The sequence below is a fragment of the Leishmania infantum genome, chromosome 11 (assembly GCF_000002875.2).
Source record: "Leishmania infantum JPCM5 genome chromosome 11".
In the NCBI taxonomy this organism is placed as follows: Eukaryota; Euglenozoa; class Kinetoplastea; order Trypanosomatida; family Trypanosomatidae; genus Leishmania; species Leishmania infantum.
The window spans coordinates 444,296-465,337 of record NC_009395.2 but is presented as its reverse complement, the minus strand read 5'-3'; the positions used below and the strand labels follow the sequence as shown (position 1 = coordinate 465,337).

Below are 21,042 nucleotides of genomic sequence, written 5' to 3'. Positions count from 1 at the left end.
CACCTCCTTCCACGGCACGTTGGCCTGAATAAGAGGGCGGAAATCACCGGAGGCGATGGCACCAGCGTAGAGCACATGCCTCTTTTGCGGGCTGACGGCGGCGACATGCGCGATGTAGCGCTGGTGCACCTTGCGCACCATCTCCCCGCCGCTGAGGAAGGCGATGGCAAACGCGTCGTCGAAGCAATGCTCGTCCATGCACAGGTCCACGGCCTCCTCGATCTTGCCGCTCACGATGAGCTCCGAGGTGCGGTCCTCGTACCTCTTCTGGTTCTCGTGCGAGATGGCGGTGAATGGGTCATCGTCCTCCTCGCCCGGCCTCCCGGAGCCAGCGCCCGCGCCGCCTTTCTCGGAGGCGACGCCCTCGTTGAGGAAGTCAAGTATGGGTTGGCGCGAGTTCTGCGCGCTGGAGAAGGCCGCAAGGAGCTCATGATGGGTGTCGCGCAGCCACTGCGTCCGCTCCGGCGACCCGCGCGGGAACTCGGCCAGCCGCTCGAACATGCGCTGGTCCTCCGTCGTGTGCGGGCTCATTGGCACGCAGTTCAGGCTCGAAAGCACAATGTCATGCTCGGTGCCAGGGGCGAGGGAGGCAACGGCGAGGGACATGTTGACCGAGGCGCCGCACGGTTTGTTGAGCCACTTGGGCACCGCACCGAGCTTGTCGCCACCGGTGCTGGAGACGTCCTGCGCCGTCGACACGCATAGAAGCGGTGCAAAAGACGACGTCGCGATGACGGCCGGCAGTACCGGGCACCACTGCACGTCGACGAGGTACTGCCCCACTGGCTGTAGCTCACCCAGCTTCTTGCCAGTGTTCGGGTCCCACCACATGGTGCGGCCATCACCGCCGCATGATGCCACCATCGACGACTCCTGCTCGCTCCAAGCGAGGCCGGTGATGCCGCCGGTATGTCCGCTCATCTCGCGCAGCGGCACCACCCCGGTGCGAAGGTCCCACACCTGCAACACTGGATGTCCGTCGTCGAGTCCAACAACGAGCTGCGTCGCAGCCGTCGGGTTCCAAGCGATGGCGGTGATCTGTGCCCCGTGTGATGCCTTGGACACGTTCAGCGCCGTCACGCGGGTGGCCATCTTCAGGTTCCACACGTTCACCACGCCGTTCACGGTGGCTGTGGCAAAGATGTGGGCGTATTTGGGGTGCCACTGAAGGTGGACAATGGCGCCGCTGTTCGGCACGTTCGAGATGACAGCCACCTTCGTTGGCGCACACACACCGCCGGTGGCGCCATCCTGAAGCGTCCACACGCGCCACACGCCATCGTCGGCGCCGGTGGCGAAAAAGTGCGGCTTCGAAGGGTTGAAGTGGAAACCGCGCACGGCCGAGCCCGCGTGCTCGCGCACCATCCACAGCAGTCCGCGCGGGTGATCACTCACCTCCTCGCCGCCGCCATTCGGGCCGGCGGCGAGCACCTCTGCAGCGGAGAAGATGTATACACAGCCGTTGCCGCACGAGACACCGATGATGCCCTGCGGCCCGGCGTACGGAGACCAGTCGACGCGATGTGCGCGATCCGGCAGCCGCACACGCCCGACAACAGGCAGCTCCGTGTCGTCCGTCACCTTCACGTCCACGAGGCGAATCTCAAGAAAGGCGTCGCTGCTGAAGTTCTCGTCCATGGCACCGCTGTAAGACGCGGTGGCGAGGAGGGGCGGGTTGCCCAACACCGCCGGCGACCACGCAAACGCGCAGCATAGCGCCGTGTTCTTCAGTCGCATCAGGGCTTTTCAGCAACGAGTGTGCGGCCTCCTGTGCGTGACTGCGAGTATGTACGTGTGTGTGTGTGTGTGCTCTCGTCAGTGCCTCGTCGCTTGATATCACGCGAAAAGCCACAGAAGCGACGAAAAAAAAAGAGATGAGAGATGAAGTGTCCCTTTATGTCCAGCTACGTCTCGCTCCACCGGACGACAGCGCCGACCGCCTCCGCTTCCTATCAAGCAAACCTAAACGCGTGAGAGACGCCAGCAGCAGCCACCACCGCAGCGACGGCGCACACACACTCACAGAGAAAGAGAGACTGAGTGAGGGAGAGGCAGGGTAGAGGAGGAGGAGCAATGGCCGAAGCGCTCGCCAGAAATAACAGAAGTCAAGCAAGGAACAGAAAAAAAACGGTAGAGAGACTTTACCAGGCGACTCAAACAACACAAGAGGAGACGAGGAGAACAATAAGCCAACCCTGCAACGAGGACTGTGCCGATGCTCAGAAGAACGTATGCGCGAGCAGAAGACGCGCGCACACGAATTTATGTGTGTGCGCGTGTTTCAGCCGGTGATGCGTGACGCGTCGCACAAGAGGATAGAGTTGGGTGCGGTGTTCACGTAGAACGGCGCCGCCATTTGTAGGGCGTCGGCATCCGACATCCAAAGGCCGCCACAGAGGCGTCGCGCGAGCGGCCGTCCCGTCAGTGAAGAGCGGCATGCGGGCATCCAAAAACCAAAGAAAGAGCACAAACACCGACAAGGGAGACGTGAAGAAAGTGAGAGAGAGGCACGACAAGCACATAGCCAAGAAACAGTCCGCACCGGCGAGTGCAAGAGTGCCGGCGACGCGCATGGGCACCCAACAGCAGCATCGATCGGTTTGATGGCAGAACACGGCAAGCAGTCCTTTCCTTGCCCCACCCCTCCTCTCAGCTTCGCATCAGCGGCTGCCCTAAGACGTCACGTGAAGGAGGCGATTACCCACCAACGAAGTCCCTCCTGCATCACTACATGCCCCGGCACCTCACCCACGCCGACCCTCATCGCATCGCTCACAGCAACGACGCAGCACCTACGACGGAGCTTGGGAGTACCAACAAGAGGAGCGCAGGTGGAGGCGCGGCGTCGGCGCCACTCGGACACACGCGCACAATGCCATCGGACTCGACACAGCTGCCGCCTCCCCATCCTTGCGATGACGGCAGCGCACGCTGCAGTCTGGGCAGGAGGGTGTCCGAGCCCGCTCGCCCTCGCGCTCGCATACATATTTTTTTTTTCTTGCGGCTTCGCCTCAACTCACATCGCGCCTGTCTCCGTCACTCGCAGCCGACGGCGATGCCGCGCACGAGCGCGGCGGCGAAGAGACGACGCGTGTTTTGCGAAGGCGGGGAATGATAAAACACAAAAACAAAACGCGCAATGCGAAGAAAAAGGAGAGAAGCAACGCAAGCGAATCGGCTGGCGCCTCGCAGTCCGGCAGCGGCACGCGCACGCGCGGCCTAGTGGCGCTTCGCGCGCACGGACTTGCGTGAAAACTTGATCTTCTCGGAGCGGGCCTTGCGCGCAGCAGCCACCTTCGCCGTGCGGCTCGCAATGCAGGCCATGCGGCGCGCGCGGCGGAACGACACGTCCGCGAGGTCCGGACGCACAGCAGCCACGGCACGGCTCACGTCCGACGCCCTCACGCCAGCAGCATGCACGGTCTTCCTGTACGTCTGCCTCGGTTTGTTGTTGCTGCTGCCGTCCTTCACCGTCACGCAGATCGCACCACCCTTCGCCGGCTTCACAACAGCAGCCTTCTCGTTCAGGAAGCCGCAGTGGCGCTTCGTCCAGTTGCCGTTGTTGTTGAACGGGTCGTTGCTCATGCGAATGCCGCCGCGCTTCTGCAGGAAGCGGCTGTTCTGGCGGACCAGGATCCACTGGAGATCGACAGAGTGCGACATGATTCGTGCGCAGTTCTGTCGGCGCGCGGCGGGCGGGGGTCACAGAGAGGAGACGAGCGTGAGGGATGCACGGAGCAGCAGCGCGATGCGTGTGGGAGTGGCGCACAGCACGCGTGAGAGGAAAGAAAGGACGAGAGAAAAGAGGTGGAGAGCCAGAGAGAAGTGAGGCGGCTAAGCGAAACAGAAAGGATGTCAAGCTCACAAAACAGGACTCCAGTGCCCGGCCAACCAAGCGCGCCCAAAGAGAGAGAGGGACACACGGGCGCGCATGGCTCCGAGATTGGCTTTCTGCGCTCTTATCCTTGCGTGAGAAGTAGCAAGCCGGTCCGCACGCACAGGCCCGTTCTGCGAGAAGCGCGGCTCAGAGAGGGGGGGAAAAAGCGATGTGTTAGTGATGGCGAGAGGGTGAGGGAGGCGGGGGTGGCAGCGAGCTATCGGGCACCGCCGCGAGAGCAGCACCATCGCAGGAAAAAGTAACGCTCGTTGCTCCTCCCTCGCTCCAGCCCTTTCCCACGCTTGCCGTCTTCTGCCAGCTCGTTTAGTTGGCAAGGAAGCAAGGCGGCCGCCTGCGCGGAGGTGTTGCCGCCACGTCTCTGCCCGCTTCTGTTTTTTTTTTTTTACGGCACCTGCTTTGAAAGCGGGCGGCAAGAAGCTGTTGGCCTGTCGACGACCTCCTCAGCATCATCGCACAGCCCATCCTACAGTTCGCTGGTTAAAGGCACATCTTTCTCATGTGCCGCGGACAGAGCTCCCTCACGAAAGGTTGCAGCACTTGTTGAAGAAACGCCGAGCATCTCGCGCTCGCCGATCAACGAGGGACTGTCCGTGGCGCCCCTCTAACCTCGCGAGAGACTGCACGCTCTCTGGAAAGAGGACCGGCAAAAATTGTTGCCACTGCACCCCGCTACTGAGGAGAGCGGACTGCCAGTCATCAGTGCACCACCACATGCACACAGGCACACAGGCACACATGCACGGCGTCACCTGCACGCATGTCTCCCGCCTCTAATCGAAGCACACGAAAGAGCGCCTTCACACGGGAACCGCGTACTCGCTGCAGCGGAGCAAAATTATCTCGACGTCCTCGATGTCCCTCGCCAGCGACTCCGCCGCATCCGCAACATTGCCGTCGAGCCACGTCATGGGAGCCAGCGGGCTGCACGATATGTCTTCGTAGCCGTTGATGATCTCGCTAGACACACAGGCAGCACCGCCCTCAAGCCCACCAGCGACCCCTGCCTGCGCACTGCAAGTCTCCTCGCAAGAGCGCTGCTCTAAGGGCACAGGTGCCAAGGATGAGGACGGCGGTGTGGAGGCGAGGCACAACTGGTCCGCGTTCGCCGGCTCCATCGGAACGACGTCCGGAGCATCATCTGTGCACGGACCCCGCTCGGCGCTTGCCACTGGCCCCACGGTGCCGCATTGTAGGTACGAGGCGGCTACGGTTTCGTCCTTGCTCGGTGGCGAGGAGAGACGGAGGAAGCAAGCGACGAGGGCGCTCAGCGTGGAGCTTTCACACAGCGTTGCCCAAAATTTTGTGCTCATCCACAGCGCCGACAACGCTAGGACGGTTTGGCATAAGATGCTCAGCTCCGCGAGTACGAGTCCAGGACAGCGCGAAGACGAAGACGGCGACTGCGCTGAGGCGACCTGCTCACGCACGCGTGACAGATCCTTCACGAGACGTGCGGGCGCCGACGTCGTTGGTGAGTCGAGCCTTGTCTGGAATGTGTGAGCAGCGCCTGCTTGGAGCGTCTCGCGCAGGTAACGAAGCATCTCCGCCGACACCGATGCGATATCCGTCCCCTCCGCGTCGCGCACCCCAGACGTCACGGTCGGCTGCACGCATGAGGCGGCGGTGCGTGAAAGAGCCGTTGCACTGTCCTTCACTGCTGGGCGCAAGGCGGTCAGCTCCACGCGGCCGAGCAGAAATGCGGCTGAGTGTAGAATGCGATCTTCCAGTGCGCCAAACAGCTCCCACGCGGCGGGGTCCAGCGTCCTCAGCGCCAGCGCATAGGCATCCACAAGGGTGAGGGGCATCATCACCAAAGGATGTGTGAGAAACAGTCACACAGGCTCAGGCGAGAGAGTGCTGTCTTGCTGCTTGTCTGCGAGTGTGTCGGGCCGTAGGAATGCACCTCTACGGTTTATGTGCAACGCGCTGCCCAGGATAGTGAAAGCGTGGGCAACGCAAGAGGTGAGCGAGCGGCACGCGGACAGCGCAGCGCGAACAGAAAGAGCTCCTGGTAGGCTCCCTCGCTTGCTCGCGTGAGCAGTGCTAAAGGATAGTGTGTCTGTGTCTGCGTAGGTGCGCACTCGCCTGTGTTGTGTGATGTGCCACCACGACCTCCTCGAGTCTGCGCGGAGTAGTGCCCCCGAAGCAGCGAGCAAAGCCTGGAAAGCGCAATGGCGAGGTGAAGTGCTAAACGCCAAATTAAGAGGCGGCGGTGCGTAAACAGCAAACAAGAGATCGGGTCACCTCGTACCGAGGCAATTATGCCGACTCACGCGAGTCGTGAAACCTCCAGCACCGAACACAGATGACATGTCGGGTGAGCGACAGGCAGCGGTGCGAGAGACCGAGTGCACGAGAATACGTGAAGACAGGTGAGAAACGACGGCGCACAAGCGAGAAATCAGCTACTCCACTAACATGCAGGGCACCAGGCAGCAGCGCAGTCGTCGAAACAAGCTGGCGCTGCGCGGAAACGCCGCCGGCAAGCCGGGTGCGCGTGAGCGTACAGCTATACATATGCGCACGTGCGCGCCTGTGTGAGCCAACAATCACTGGCGTTGCACCCGCTTCACAGTGGCACGCTCGAATACACCCCACACCCTCATCGCATCGCTCACAGCAACGACGCAGCACCTACGACGGAGCTTGGGAGTACCAACAAGAGGAGCGCAGGTGGAGGCGCGGCGTCGGCGCCACTCGGACACACGCGCACAATGCCATCGGACTCGACACAGCTGCCGCCTCCCCATCCTTGCGATGACGGCAGCGCACGCTGCAGTCTGGGCAGGAGGGTGTCCGAGCCCGCTCGCCCTCGCGCTCGCATACATATTTTTTTTTTCTTGCGGCTTCGCCTCAACTCACATCGCGCCTGTCTCCGTCACTCGCAGCCGACGGCGATGCCGCGCACGAGCGCGGCGGCGAAGAGACGACGCGTGTTTTGCGAAGGCGGGGAATGATAAAACACAAAAACAAAACGCGCAATGCGAAGAAAAAGGAGAGAAGCAACGCAAGCGAATCGGCTGGCGCCTCGCAGTCCGGCAGCGGCACGCGCACGCGCGGCCTAGTGGCGCTTCGCGCGCACGGACTTGCGTGAAAACTTGATCTTCTCGGAGCGGGCCTTGCGCGCAGCAGCCACCTTCGCCGTGCGGCTCGCAATGCAGGCCATGCGGCGCGCGCGGCGGAACGACACGTCCGCGAGGTCCGGACGCACAGCAGCCACGGCACGGCTCACGTCCGACGCCCTCACGCCAGCAGCATGCACGGTCTTCCTGTACGTCTGCCTCGGTTTGTTGTTGCTGCTGCCGTCCTTCACCGTCACGCAGATCGCACCACCCTTCGCCGGCTTCACAACAGCAGCCTTCTCGTTCAGGAAGCCGCAGTGGCGCTTCGTCCAGTTGCCGTTGTTGTTGAACGGGTCGTTGCTCATGCGAATGCCGCCGCGCTTCTGCAGGAAGCGGCTGTTCTGGCGGACCAGGATCCACTGGAGATCGACAGAGTGCGACATGATTCGTGCGCAGTTCTGTCGGCGCGCGGCGGGCGGGGGTCACAGAGAGGAGACGAGCGTGAGGGATGCACGGAGCAGCAGCGCGATGCGTGTGGGAGTGGCGCACAGCACGCGTGAGAGGAAAGAAAGGACGAGAGAAAAGAGGTGGAGAATGTTTTCGGTTATCAGACAAAACAGCGAGGCGCCGCACAGCTGCGTAACCCTGATAGAGGGGGCCTCCACGGCTAGAGGGGTAAACGCATGCGCCACACAGTGTAGCGCAGCGGGTGAGGACATAATGAGAAGATGACGGCACGCTCTAGCGACGTGGAGGCCGGCTGCGAGAGCGCACTCGCGGTTGACCTCTTTCTCTGTGCGCATCTATCCTTTTCCAAAAAAGAGAAAGAAAACATAGACCGAATCTTTCAACGACGGGAGCCGCACGGTGCACAGGAGCTCTGACCGTGAAGCGCAGCGCCTAACATAACTGGATGTGGCACGTGTTGCTGCCGCCGTTTCTTTAAGCCGGCGTTCCTGCACCGCATCCCCGCCGCGCGAAAGACGAGAGCAGGCGCAGGCAGGAGAGGATAGAGAGAGAGCGAAGGAAGCGATGGAAAATGAAAGAGCGCAAGACAACGCGTGCGGGACCCCCTTCGCCTTCGCGCGCCCCCCGACTCTCTGTTCCGCAACGACTGGCGTACGCCGTACTTGACCGCTGCCGCATCACTGCTCGTTTTCGTCGTCTCGCACACATTTGTCTGCTTTTCCCTTCGTTTTTCTTTTTGTGCCGGGGAGGGTGGGGGAAGGGCGTTCGCCGCTAAAACAACGAGAAGGATCATCGACATCATCCACAACAGCGTCAAGGACATCATCGCAACAGAGAGACGGAGACCAAAGACGTGCGCGACAGCACACCAAGAAAGAAACGCACCTGCAGAGAGAGGAGGAGAGGACAGAATAGGAGAAGAGCCGGAGGGACACTCACGCTCACGCGCGCAAACGCATTGCCAGGCGAAGGGCAAGACAGGCTCGAGCACTCCGCAGACGGATAGAGCGAGAGAGACGAAGGGGAAGGGGGGGTTGAAAATGCGCCGCCGATGCAACATGCCAACACACACGCACGGAGAGAGCAAAAGACATGGAGTGAGAGACAGTAGGAGAGTTGAAGGATGGGCGGGGCGCAGATGCCGGTCAAGCTTCGTCCATAGGCAAGGGGAAGGAAGGCAAGTGAAATAAATATATATAACAGCGAGAGGTACCCGCAAGGCAGCGATGAAGCCATCGCATATTGCGCTGTCGCACACATGCATGCATACATGCATGCAACGATCTTCCGATAAGGTCTGAGGTAAGCCTAAGGGACCAGAGCAAAAACGTTCCGTGTCTACCGGGTTTGCAGAGGAACGGCAAAGAAGAATATGGGCGGGGGGAGCGGGGTTGCAAGAAGAAGAGTGCACGCGCGCATTAGCGGGAGCGCGCAAGGCAAACTGCATGCCACACGTATCACTAAGACTTACAGGGTGCGCACGAACGCGCTTGGCGTGCGTGAGGAGCTCGTTGGCGATACACGGTGGAGAGGTCACAAAGAACGAGAAAAGAGAAGGCAGCCAGAGGGGCTATGAACAGCACCTTCTCACCATCAACCTCTTGTCTCGCTCTTCGCTACTCCTGTACCTGAAGGGCGCAACAGCAGCAGAGGAGTCCTCACCGCTGACAACGGCGAAAAGAAGAAAACAAAATGCACCCCCCCCCGCCTGTGGATGTGTAGCTCTCTGCGTGGCACGGTGATTAGGTGGGAATGAGTGCGCTCTGCGCGTGTGCTCGTCATATATTGGCGACGGTGCGGTAACAGTCAGTTTTCGTGTGCATGTATGCAGGCTGCCAACGTTACGCGTCGATTCGTCTCCCTCACCCTTGCTCACTCGTTGGCATCTCCCTCGCGGCGCGGCGCTCTCACCCACCACCACCACTACCACCTTTCACCCTCCAACGACGTCGCAGTCCGCCGCAAAGTGGGAGGGCGGTGTTACGGGTCAGTGCTCAGTTTCCTCCGCCTCTTTTGGAGCTGCTGCTATTTTTTTTTTTTCGGTGGCTCGCCTCCTCGCGTGCCCGCTCGTGCGTGTGTCGTCGTGTGTGTGTGTGTGTTTGTGTGTGTGTGTGTGTGTCCGTTACTCTTGTCCTCTCTCCAGTGGTGCTGCAGCTGATGTGCATGCAGGCATGCCGCAGACACACATGTCCATACAGGTATACTTATGCGCATTCGCATCGCTTTCCTCAAGCTCAGGCGCTCTCTGCACAGGCGTCGTCTGTGGTTGTGCTTTTCCTCCCTGCATTTTTTTCACATCTCTTCGTCTTGCCTTCCACCGCAGCACCGCCGCATCCGTTTCGCTCGCTCGCTCCATGGAGATACGTATGTATATACATGTGCATCGTGCGGCTCACATGTCCATCGGCTTCGGGTGCCTCTCTGCGTGCGTGAACTGTGCCAGGTCACCGCGTAAACCTCACCTGCTTGCTTCTTGCCTTGCCACATTCTCCCTCTAGGTGTGTGTGTGTGTGTGGTGCCGGCAACTCGACTCGGCTCACAGCGGTGCAGACACGAAAAAAAAAAGCGGGCGCGCACTTGTGCACGCGTATCACAGAACGACATCGCCATGGATGCTTGGCCGCTGTTCTGGCTGTTGAGCCCCCCCCTCCCTCCCCACAGAGAAGCGACAACAACAAACGGCGATCACACCGACACACACGCACGTGCTCTCAGCGCCGTCTCCGTCTCTCTCGGGTTTTCATCGGCTTGCGTTTCCGACCCGCGTCCTCGCTCTAAGCAGCCGCCTTCTTCTTCTTGATGTACTTTACGCGGCACTGGCTGGCCGTCGGGCCCACCACCATGGTGTGGTAGTTCGGCTCCGGCAGTGGGCCGAGGAGCTCAAAGTCGTAGTCGCGCAAGACCGTTGCCAGCACCGTCTTGACCTGAAGTAGGCCAAACTTCTCGCCGATGCACTTGTGCACGCCAGCACCGAAGCCGCAGAAGGCGCCGTCGACGAGCTTCATGTTGCGCTCCGGGTTCCACTCACGCGGATTTGGGAACGCTTCCTCATCCTGGTGCGAGAGGAGCGGCGAGCAGGCGATGATGTCACCCTCCGGCACGACGTACTTGCCCACCTGGACTGGCTTCAATACCTTGCGCATGAGCATTACGAGCGGCGGGTCGCGGCGGATCGACTCGCGCGCGCACTGCTCCGCGAACGGCATCTCCTCCATGACGTTGTCGTAGTTCAACTGCGCGGGGAACTCGTCAATCTCCTGGTGCAGCTTCGCGAGGTGCCTCTTGTTGCGTGGATCCATCAGATGCAGCAGGGACCAGGTGGTGGTGATAGTGGAGGTGTGCTGGCCAGCAAACATGGCGGCAACGATCATTCCGCACACCTCGTGCTGAGACATGCGGGTGCCATCGCGGTACACGGCGCCGAGCAGACCGGCGAGCAGGTCCGACGTGTTGGTGTCCTTCTGAGCCTCCTCCTTCTCGCGAGCAATGATGATCTCGCTGAGGATATCCTGCAGCTCAGCGCGGGCGTCGCGGCAGCGGTAGGACTGCGGCAGCGGCAGCTTCAGGATCCACGGCAGGAAGACAGCGGCGGGGATGAGGCAGCTCTCCATCTTGGCCAGCAGCTGTGCGAACTGGCGCGCGTCCAGGCGCTTGCGCAGGTCTTCGCCGAAGAGGCACTGGCAAGCGGTGTTGATGATCATGGCGCTGCAGTCGTCGAGGATGTTGATCTCGCCTTCGTCCTTGTTCCAGTTCGCCTTCATAAACTTGCGCACCTCGTGCTGGATCGACGGTGCGAAGTTCTGGAACTTGGCCACAGTCAGCTCCTCGGCCAGGAAGTTGAGCTGCTCGCGCATGCGCGGGTACGGCGCGGCGTAGGCGACGCCCTCGCCAAAGACAGGCACCATGAAGCTGTAGACCTCACGCGGGGAGAGAATCTCGTTACGCGGGGTGAAGAACTTGCTGTGCTGGTGAACGTCGCCAACGACGGTGATGCGGTTGCCGCAGATGTTCATGGTGAATATGCCGCCGTACTTCTTCTTCGCCTTCAGCATGAAGCCCAGCGGATCCTTGCCGAACTGGATGATGTGACCCACAAAAGGCGTCGTTCCGTGAACGACCGGCGGATCGGTGGGGCGGGTCGTGTTGAAGGACTTGCAGAAGTACCAGCCGTACAGTGCCAGGCCGGCGGCCAGGAGAAGGAGTAGCTCGCCGATCATGATGGCGAACCCTTCTCGGCGTGCTCTTTCGATGTAGTGTGCGGTGGTACGAGCGACAGCGAAAGGGGGAGGGCGGGAGAGAACACGGCAACGGCAAGCGCAAGCAAAGAGCGGGGGCGCGGATGGCGATGTCTGGCGTGAGTGTCTCCCAGACTGCTGCCGTTTTCGTTGCTCTCGTGAGGGCGCTCCTGTTGTTGTCTTTGCTTGGCGGTGTCTCAGCCGTGCACCTGTGTAAGGGATGCAGCAAGGCAGGCACCCAAGACCACCGGTGATGATGGCAGATGAGCAGCACCGCAGGGCACCAAAAAAAAAAGAAAACGAAGAGATAAGACAAGAGGGCAAGGGCGGAAGCGAAGTCGACAACACAAAACGAAAGGCTATGATGATGGCTATGAGAGAAAACCTCCGTAATGGCGTTAGAATGCTGTCGGGTGTGTCGCAGGCCACGGAAGAAAGAGGGGAGGAGGGAGGGCAGGCGGGCGGAGAGTAGCACGTGTGGGGGGGGGGGGGGTGCAACAGCACAAATGCAGAGCATGAAGGCGAAACAGTGGGAGCGAGGACGTGAAGGATCTACCCTGCCGGCAAGACATCGCTGTCGCTTCACGAAATCTGCGGGCGGGAGCCCGCTCGCTTAGAGAGCCGGAAGAGGAAGAGGCTCTCGCGTGCAACAGGCGTGCAGGCCTTTCCCTCACCCGGTCAGGATACGCAGCGTGCGCATCGCCATATCAGCGGCGGTGCTGTCCTTGGTCCTCTGCTTTTCGTTGGTTCGTCTGCGTCGCGTTTGGTGTACAAAAACGCCTCTACCAGCGACGGTGCCGCGGTGGGAGAGAAAAGGGCAGTGGGCCAGACAGTAAGAGCCAAGCCACCTTTTCCGTCAACGCGCTCGTTCTGCCCCACAGGCGCCCATCACGTCGCGCGCAGCAGCCCTAGACACGCGCGTTACAGCGATGCGGACCCAGTCATCGCAGCACGGCCTCTGCCCCAGACTCTACAAATCCGCCGCCTCGCATGTCGCCTCACAGCCGCTCCCCCATCAGGCAGGTCGCCACGTCGTGCATCCTCCTCGCGGGTGGCACTCAGGCACCCCCACGTCAGTAGACAGTGTGAGGGCCGGGGGTGGGAGACGCTCGAGTCACGCCGACGCTCTGCCCACCATATCGATCGCAGAAGCGTGTTCGCCCTGGCAGGTCGCCCCTCCCCCACGCAACGCCGTCCAGGACCTCACGCCCTGCCGCCACGAGAAGCGGTTGAGCACTGGCAGGGATAGGTGGGGCTGCTGCGCTGCACACTGAGACGCCACGCCCTGCGGGGCGTTGTCCCCTCGTCATCGGGGTGCACATATTACAAGCCAGCACAGAGGAAAACGAAGATTGCAGCAGAGGGTGTGAGAGAGAGACCATAAAACGGGCAGTGCAGGAGGCGCGGTCGGCCAAATACCGCTGTCGCCGTACGTGCGTAATGCAAACATGCTTGTCTTGGCGCTCGTGCGCGAGAAAGGGAAAACGAGGAGAGCACACACAACCACACAAAAAAAGAAAAAGAAGTGAGGTCAAGCGGATGTAAGAAAGAAAGCGCCGCCAGTGGCGCCTGAGAGGAGTCGCGGAGAGGATGGCCAAGGACGAGGAGGAATGCGACACGGTGCGGCACGAGCTACGACTACTAATAAGAACACCAAGCACCTCACACACAAACGACCGCCAACGAGGAGGAGGAGGAGGGGTGTGGCGATAGATCACTCGACACGCGCCATGTGTATACATACGTGCTGACTCACAGACGCACACGCGCGCGCACCCCGACACAGACGAAGAGAAAACGTTGAGTTTTACAAAGACGAGGAGAGAGAAAGAAGCGCATCAGCAGCGGCAGCGGGGAGCCAGAAGAACATGGACGGGAACCAAAACGAACAAGAGCGACGACAAAGGAAGAACGACCACCCGGCGAATGTGAGCAGCCGAATCGCGCAGGACATTCACCACGGACGACAACAAACAGCATCGAGCGGCAACGGCAGCACGGCAATTATCGTCGCAATAATAAGAAACGGAGGAGAAAGAGGGGAGTAGGGGGAGAAAGGGCCGTTCAGCATCGTCGACACGGATACCCACGCATATCGTCTGTACATGGGCCCCACCAAAGATGCCATAAACGTGCATCACAAGTCGCAGAAAGGACAAGGCGCTGTGCACATGAGCCAACAGCCAGAGAAGACAACATCGCCGCCGCTGCCGCAAGCAAGCACACACACTCAAATAAAAAAAAAGAAGCGAAGAGACCGTTGAAGCACATAGAGAAAGAGGGAAGAGGGAGAGACGTAATGCACCGCAAAGGCACGCGTTTGGAGCACTTTTTCTGTTTTGCATACATGAGCACGCGGCGAGAGGCAGACCAGTCGCCCCCCCCCTGAGGCACCGGCAGCCCCGAGAGGAGTCGTGGCGGCTGTCGTCCACGACACTCTAGCAGCAGCAACAGCTTGTCTTCTTTGGGGCTGCCTCCTCGGCCGGGATCTGGAAGGTCTCCTCGCGCTTGCCTACAATGTGCTGATACGTTGTCGTCCTCAGTATAAAATGCAAGTAGATGTGAAATCCGAACAAGTGCACAATGGGAACGATGCCGACGAGGAGCACGATGCACAGCACAACCGGGCCCGCGCGAAAGTAGGCGCTGTGGCGCTCCGCCAGCACATGCCACCACCGCGCAAGCAAGCAGATGACGCTGCCAAGAGTTGTGAAGCTGGTGAACACGCTTCCGCTCACGAAGCAGAAAAAAGCGATATAGTTCTCCCTCCCGACGCACACGTTCAGCCACTTGCAGTGGTGGTCGAATCCCTCCACGCACTTGTTGCACGCCTTGCAGTGCTTGGAGTCCACATGCGTGCGACGGCGGCAGAACATGCACAGCTCACCCGAGTTGCTGCGGTCCGTGCAGTCCTTGAAAGAGAGCCAGAAAAAGAACATGTACACGCACACGACGCCCGCTCCGAAGAGCGTCGAGAATGCCACGAGTTCAGCCAGGCAGTCCTGCTTGTCCTGGGTGTAGAGCAGCACGTAGGCTGCAAACACGCTAGACCAAAACAATATGATGACCACCAGGCAGTACATCTGGCCGGCAATCTGGTAGGAGTGCAGCGGTCGCTCAAAGGCATAGCGCCGCGGCCGTGTATGTCGCCAGCTGTCGGGGTAACGACGCGTGTCCACACAGCACGAGGCCAGCGGCTGCTCTGAGCGAGACTCGAAGCCGTGGTCGCTGTCAGCGGCGCCGTGGTCGACCTCAACCACATTTCCTCCGGCGGCATCGATCTTTGGCGTCGGTGCCAGCACGTTTGCCACAGCACAGGCATCATGCCTGCCGCTCGCCTCGAAGACGGCATTGCCCTTGATACTGCCGCCGCTCGCCTCGTCGAGCTTGCTTCGGCTCGCCACGTCCATCTCCTCATCTACGACACGCTCCGCATCCACGAAGCCGAGGTCAACGCAGCCCAGCAGCGCGGCGCTCGCGCTGGCATCCGTGAAACGCGTGCGGCGGTGCTGTGCGTCTGCAAACACGACACTCTCCGCCTCCAACTCCTCCCCTTGACAGACAGACGCAGGGCCGTGCCCCTTTTCTGCGGGCGATGCCTGTGGAGTGTCACGGCCTCTTGGAGACGAAGGCGTCTGCAGCGGCGCGTGCTTAGGCGATGAGCCGTATAGCGCATCTCCATGGCCGCGGAGGGAGCGTTCGCGCACGGGATGCGCCGGTAGCCGGCTGCCGGTAGCCTCATGTGGCAGCTGAGGTGTCCTGTCCGTGGCGGGCGCAACATGTGCATCCGTCGCTGCCTTTCCGGAGACGGGTACTAGATCTCCGGCGGCACTCATTTCGAGTCTCCGCAAGCTACACGGAACGAAAAAAAAACAAGCGAGAATGCGCCGGCGAAGCTCGATGGGGCGTCTCTCTTTATATGCCCTGCGATTCGCGGGAAAAAAAAACGCGTGTGGATGGGTGATATCTGTGCGTGCCAGTGAGGCGTGTGTGTGCCTGGGGTGGACACCGTGCAGGAAGAAAAGAAGGCGAAGAGTAAGAGAACGGCAACGGGGGAGGAGAGGGAGACCCAGTGGAGAGGAAGCGCTTTCGACGAGACACGGTCAGGGGGCGGGGGGGAGGGGAAGCTGCGAAAAGACCCACACGAACGCCACCAGCGACGGTCGATACCATCACAAGCCTATGCCCGCGCACGAGCACGAGAGGTTCTTCCTCGCCGCCCACACGGCAAGAGCTCGCATCGACATGTGCAGTCGTGGATTATGCAGCGAAGTGAGCAGACAGAAGGAGGTGCAAGGACGCCGGGAACCTCTTCGAGCTTTTCTCTTTTCGTCCTCTGGACGACGGCGACGCGCATTCGCATAGCTCCTGGGTCTCTTTCACAGGGGCCCACTCACGTCCTCGCTGCCTCCTCCCCCTATTCTTCGGTGGCCGTGGTCTCGCAGCACGTCTGCTTCCCCGTGTCATGGACGGGCTGGTATTGTCGTCTGTAGAGAGACATGACGAGCGGTTGTGCACGCGTTGCACGGGCGAGTCACCTCCGAACGGTTGTATTTTTCTTTACTTCTGGGAGAGTTCCTTTGGATGAGCTGTAATTCTCTGTGTGCAGGTGCGCGAATACGTACGCGTAATCAAGGCGTGTGCATGTGTGCGTGGTACATCGACGGTGAATGCCCGTACTCTCATAGCAGCAAGCTTGTTGACGCGCCCGCGCAGGCGCAGCGCAGAACAGCACAAACCGCTGATGTCAGCTCCATATCTCTCCAAAAAAAAAGTTTTTTTTTTCGATATGCACATCGAAAACGTCACCGCCGTCACGTCTGCTACAACAGCCGCCAAAAAAAAAGACATGTAAATAGATATAGATAGATATATAAATCTGCGTGAACAGACATAGAGCGAGAGAGGCCACCCGTCGTGACACTTCTGTCGAGCGTGTGAGCGCTGGTCGGCGCACACCTGTCTAGCGTGAGGAGAAAGAGACGGCAAGCAAGAAGAGCAACAAAACGACACACGCATCCACCACCACCACGCCTCCCTCCGTCCCTCCCTCCCCCACCAAACAAAAAAAATGACCGCCTTACGCGCGTTCGCATGCATGCGAATGAGAGCACACACACACGTGCCCACACGCCACACCAGAAGAAAACGACGTTCTTCAGCTGTGCTGCCCGAAAGCAGGTGAGGGAACACCGGCGCAGAAAAGAGCCGTGGAAGCAAAGAAAAGGAGGAAGGGGAGGGGAGGGGAGGGGCACAACCAAGCCGCCAGCACTGCTTGCCCAGACTTGAAGGTCCTTTGGGGAGTACGAGAAGAGACGGTGGGAGGAGGAGGAGGGGGAGGGGGGCATCCAACGAGCACAATACATGGCGCTGTTTTCTACATGTGGATGGTGGCGAGACAAGAACGCACAACAGAAAGGAAAAATATGCGGTGCAGCAACTCTGCCTCTACTATACGCGGTGTTGCGCGTTGGTTCGCGCGTGCATGCATGCGTGCTCTTCCTCCACCCCCCCCCCCACACACACAGACAGACAGACACATACACAGAGAAGGACAGGCAGACAGAGAGACAGCCTTACATGGCAAGGGTATTGCAGATGCAGGGCGTAGCGAAGAGGAGCAGAGACCACGCGCGCGCGGGCAAAGACGCCGTAAGAACGCAGAAGAGTGCGCTTGTCAGTGGTATCGCTGGAGATGATGCTGTTTTTCTTGTCGCTGTTCTTGTCCGTGGAAGGAGAGAACTAGAAATAAGAGGGGGTAAGGAGGGGGGTCGTGCGCGCACTCACCTTGTCCGCTACCGGCTCAACAGCCGCACGGCAGCCGTCGCTTCTTGCGAAACCGCTCCTCCGTTTCACCGCTGGGGAACTCCACAGTACGCTTGCGCTTTTCAAGAATGTGCTGATACGTCGTCTTGCCAACGATGCAGAGGTAGCTGTGGAACAAGAGCAGGTGCGCCATCGGGCCGATGCCCACGACCATTAACGTGCACATGACAATCGGGCCCGCGCGAAAGTAGGCGCTGTGGCGCTCCGCCAGCACATGCCACCACCGCGCCAGGTATGTCACGCCGCCCAGAAAGCCAGTCAGAGTCACGCACACGGCGGCGGACACGAAGGAGAAGAAGAGTTGGTAGTTCTTCGTGCCGACGCACACGTTCAGCCACTTGCAGTGGTGGTCGAATCCCTCCACGCACTTGTTGCACGCCTTGCAGTGCTTGGAGTCCACATGCGTGCGACGGCGACAGAACATGCACATCTCACCCGAGTTGCTGCGGTCCGTGCAGTCCTTGAAGGAGATTAGGATTAAGGACGTGTAGAGCCACACCATGCCGGCAAGCACGAGGATAGCGAAGATGACCATCTCAGCCAGGCAGTCCTGCTTGTCCTGGGTGTAAAGCATGATGTACCCCATGAAGACGCTAGACCAGAAAAGGCCTATCAGCACCAGCTCAAAGACGAACGCCATCACCTGCATCGAGTGCAGCGGGCGCTCGAAGGCGTGGCGACGTGGTTGACTGTGACGCCAGCTATCGGGTTCTTCGCTGACGTTCACGCACAGCGAGCAGCACGGCTCCTCTGAGCGAGGAATCTTGCGGTTGTCGTCAACCCAGTCCTCACTTTCCCAACCGTCACCTGCATCCTCCTCGGCGCGGTGCAGAGAAGCTCCACGCATGCGCTCTTCACCATCCCAAGCGCTGCCGCTCGTGAAAAAGGCGTCCTCTCGCTCATCGCCGTACCGGTGCTTCTCTGCCACCTCCATTTCCTCCGCGATGGGGAGATCCACGTCAGCGGGATGCAGATGGGCGCACGGCAGACGCGACGTGCCACCCTCGCCAACGCTCACACCGATCGGTGCAGTGGCACCAGTCTCAGAGGGGAGATGGTTGCCGACCCCGCCCCGCTGTCGGTGTGCGGTCACCTCGACCTCCGCCTCCCGCACGGACGCGGGGCTAAAAATGCTGGAAGGCTCCTCCGGCGGCTCGGGTAGCGCTGTCGCGGCGATTCGCGGCCACGCAGGTCCCTTGACATACTCGCCGAGAGTAAGAATCGACTTCTCAAGACCTGCCACGGGCGTGACGCTGAGAACTGTGCCTCTGTTCTGTGCCACAGAGGCGTCGCTTGGCCGCGCACACCGAGCCGGCACACCAACACCGTTGGGAAAGTGGGACAGCGTCCCTTCAGCCACCGAGGTGCACGTCACCGTCGCGGCGGTTGTGCTAGGGGCAAGAACCTGTGGGTCGCATTGAGGCGGGGACGGCTGCATGAGGCTCGGTTTGCGGGAACCTCCGTTGCTGATCGGCGGATTCGGTGTGACCGCCGCACTGGCCAAGCGCTGTCGCTCTGTCTTGTCGTCGTGGTGCGTCATCCCTGTTGCCTCACGGGTGATATCTGTCTTCCCTGAAGAGCCCTCCTTCTCTTCGCTGGATGCTGCTTCTACACCGGAGCTTCGACAGTTTGACTTGCGTTTTTGTGTGTGCCTGCGCCTGTGCGCGTGCGACAACGCAGTCGGCGCGTCCGAGGCACTACTGCGGTGGCGGTGGCGATGACGTCGTCGGCTCCTTGACGCCTGGTTCTCTGGGGCATCAAACGCAGACACGGTGGTGGGTGTTGCAGGCGGCGTGCTCACCTGACGCGGCGAGTGCTCGGGGGTCGGCAACGACGGCGATCGATCGGCCGATAAGCTCATTCTTGAAGAAAAAAACGACAAAAAGGCGAGAAAGAGGAGAGAAGGGCGGCGACGAAAACGAAACGAGTCGCCCGGGCGCAGGGCGGGGAGAAGTCACCACCGCTGCCCACCGCGCGGGGCCGAGGGGTAGGGGTAGGTGCACCACAATGGCCAGAGGTGCAAGAGGAAGGCTACCGGCTGGTGCCGCACTGACGCGTGCATGCAAAAGGCGAGAAGGCCGAAGGTGCTTGCGGGGAGGGGGCAATGATTGCGTGAAGAACAGAAAGAGAAGAAGGGGACGAGATGGGCACGCTATAAACAACAGCAACCCCAACCACGCGCACCACCGAAAAGACGGCGATCGAAGGGAATGAGAAAAGGCGCAGAGAGCGAGCACCCGCACACCAGTAAGAGCAAAAGGGGGAGGAGAGGACGCGTAAAAGATGCGGTGGGAGGGGGAGGGGGGCCGCACGCAAGCGGCAGCGGCAAGCCTCGTCCAGTAATAGGCAGCAACAAACAAAAACCAGAAAGAACAGACCAGAGAGTCAATCAGAAGACCAGCGGCAAGAGATAGAGAGAGAACTGATGGAATGAGGAGGAGGAAGGGGAGGAGGGCAGGTGTGCGCCTCTCCCGTCGCGGCAGCGCGGTGCGTGAAGTGTGGATGTGGTTGTTGCTTGCCTTTGCGCCCTTGCTGATGTTCTGTGTGCCTTGCGCTGTGGGTGAGAGGGGGCAACGGCGAGATAGATGCAGAGGCGGGCGCGATGGTGGTGTGTATGAATGATGTGCTTGGAATAGAGCGAGGGGTGGGCAGAAGGAAAGCTTCCAGGATGGTGGCCTTGTGTGTGTGTGTGTGTGGAGGGGGGTGGATGTCGGTCGGTCTGCGTGTGGGTGGAGGGACCCTGCCCGGCCCACTGCTGTATATGCTTTGGAAGCTGTGCACTACACCGTATGGGAGAAGAGAGGGAGGGAGGCGGTAAAACGATCGAAAAAAAAGGAAAGAGCAGGTGAGCGAGTAGATCCAGAGCTCGTCTGTGACAGCGTATGGAACCCCCGCATGCGTCCGCGGGGTGAGCAGGGAGAAGGGGTGAGGGGGGCGGTGGGCCGCGAGAGGTGCCGTGGAATTCGTCAGACATGGCAGTCGAGCAACGGTGCGCGCCTCGTGCGTCTGTGCGCATGAAAGGGGGAAGGAGGAGGAGACGTAGCACACCGCTGTGAAGGAAAAAATGGGAGAGGGTGGGAAAAGGTGGAGCTGCGCAGGGCAGGTCATTCGCCAATCACCTTCCTCCCGCTCCTGCGCATCGCACCCCGCACACACCTTCGGCCAGCGCGCCACGCATCCACGGCTAGTTATACGCTTTTATTCTCCTACAGAGCCCCCACCCACCCCCATCCCACCTCGATCCTCGCCCCCCCCACCGCACACCTCCATGTGCCTACTGGCACGAAGAATGGTGCCGAGGGCTTCAGCACAGACTATCAGCCAAGCGCAGACGACAAGAAGCACGGAACACGGAGAGAAGATGCGCTCGTCTTCCAGCTTTTTGCGAACTTGAAAAGGGCGCACCGGTAACACCGCACGCATGGCGAACACACTCGCAAGTACACGCTTGAACGGGCACGCCGTAGTGACGGCCACCCTAAGCGGATACTTCGGTGTCGTTGCTGTTGATCGGGTCTTTGGATGATCAAGAACCAGTGCGGTGCTGCTCTGC

General features: G+C 60.4%; 7 protein-coding genes across 7 annotated transcripts; all 7 read right to left on the bottom strand.

Moving 5' to 3' along the window:
• Positions 1-2: 2 nt before the first annotated feature.
• Positions 3-1,737, bottom strand: LINJ_11_1140 (putative protein transport protein Sec31; the record flags this gene model as incomplete). Its single annotated transcript, XM_001463876.2, has 1 exon — positions 3-1,737. A coding segment is annotated over one exon (1,735 nt), but the record flags the coding sequence as incomplete, so codon positions are not given.
• A 1,482-nt stretch (positions 1,738-3,219) lies between these two features.
• On the bottom strand, positions 3,220-3,663 carry LINJ_11_1130 (putative 60S ribosomal protein L28; the record flags this gene model as incomplete). The annotated part of the gene is made up of 1 exon (XM_001463875.1): positions 3,220-3,663. The coding sequence occupies one exon, from the start codon at positions 3,661-3,663 to the stop codon at positions 3,220-3,222; it is 444 nt and encodes a 147-aa protein (XP_001463912.1).
• Positions 3,664-4,695: 1,032 nt separating this feature from the next.
• LINJ_11_1120 (conserved hypothetical protein) lies at positions 4,696-5,706 on the bottom strand (the record flags this gene model as incomplete). Its single annotated transcript, XM_001463874.1, has 1 exon — positions 4,696-5,706. The coding sequence occupies one exon, from the start codon at positions 5,704-5,706 to the stop codon at positions 4,696-4,698; it is 1,011 nt and encodes a 336-aa protein (XP_001463911.1).
• Positions 5,707-6,959: 1,253 nt separating this feature from the next.
• Positions 6,960-7,403, bottom strand: LINJ_11_1110 (putative 60S ribosomal protein L28; the record flags this gene model as incomplete). The annotated part of the gene is made up of 1 exon (XM_001463873.1): positions 6,960-7,403. One exon carries the CDS (start codon positions 7,401-7,403, stop codon positions 6,960-6,962), a length of 444 nt encoding a protein of 147 aa, XP_001463910.1.
• Positions 7,404-10,202: 2,799 nt separating this feature from the next.
• Positions 10,203-11,645, bottom strand: LINJ_11_1100 (putative lanosterol 14-alpha-demethylase; the record flags this gene model as incomplete). The annotated part of the gene is made up of 1 exon (XM_001463872.1): positions 10,203-11,645. One exon carries the CDS (start codon positions 11,643-11,645, stop codon positions 10,203-10,205), a length of 1,443 nt encoding a protein of 480 aa, XP_001463909.1.
• A 2,456-nt stretch (positions 11,646-14,101) lies between these two features.
• Positions 14,102-15,499, bottom strand: LINJ_11_1090 (putative zinc finger domain protein; the record flags this gene model as incomplete). The annotated part of the gene is made up of 1 exon (XM_001463871.1): positions 14,102-15,499. One exon carries the CDS (start codon positions 15,497-15,499, stop codon positions 14,102-14,104), a length of 1,398 nt encoding a protein of 465 aa, XP_001463908.1.
• A 1,967-nt stretch (positions 15,500-17,466) lies between these two features.
• LINJ_11_1080 (putative zinc finger domain protein) lies at positions 17,467-19,029 on the bottom strand (the record flags this gene model as incomplete). Its single annotated transcript, XM_001463870.1, has 1 exon — positions 17,467-19,029. One exon carries the CDS (start codon positions 19,027-19,029, stop codon positions 17,467-17,469), a length of 1,563 nt encoding a protein of 520 aa, XP_001463907.1.
• Between the last annotated feature and the right edge of the window lie 2,013 nt (positions 19,030-21,042).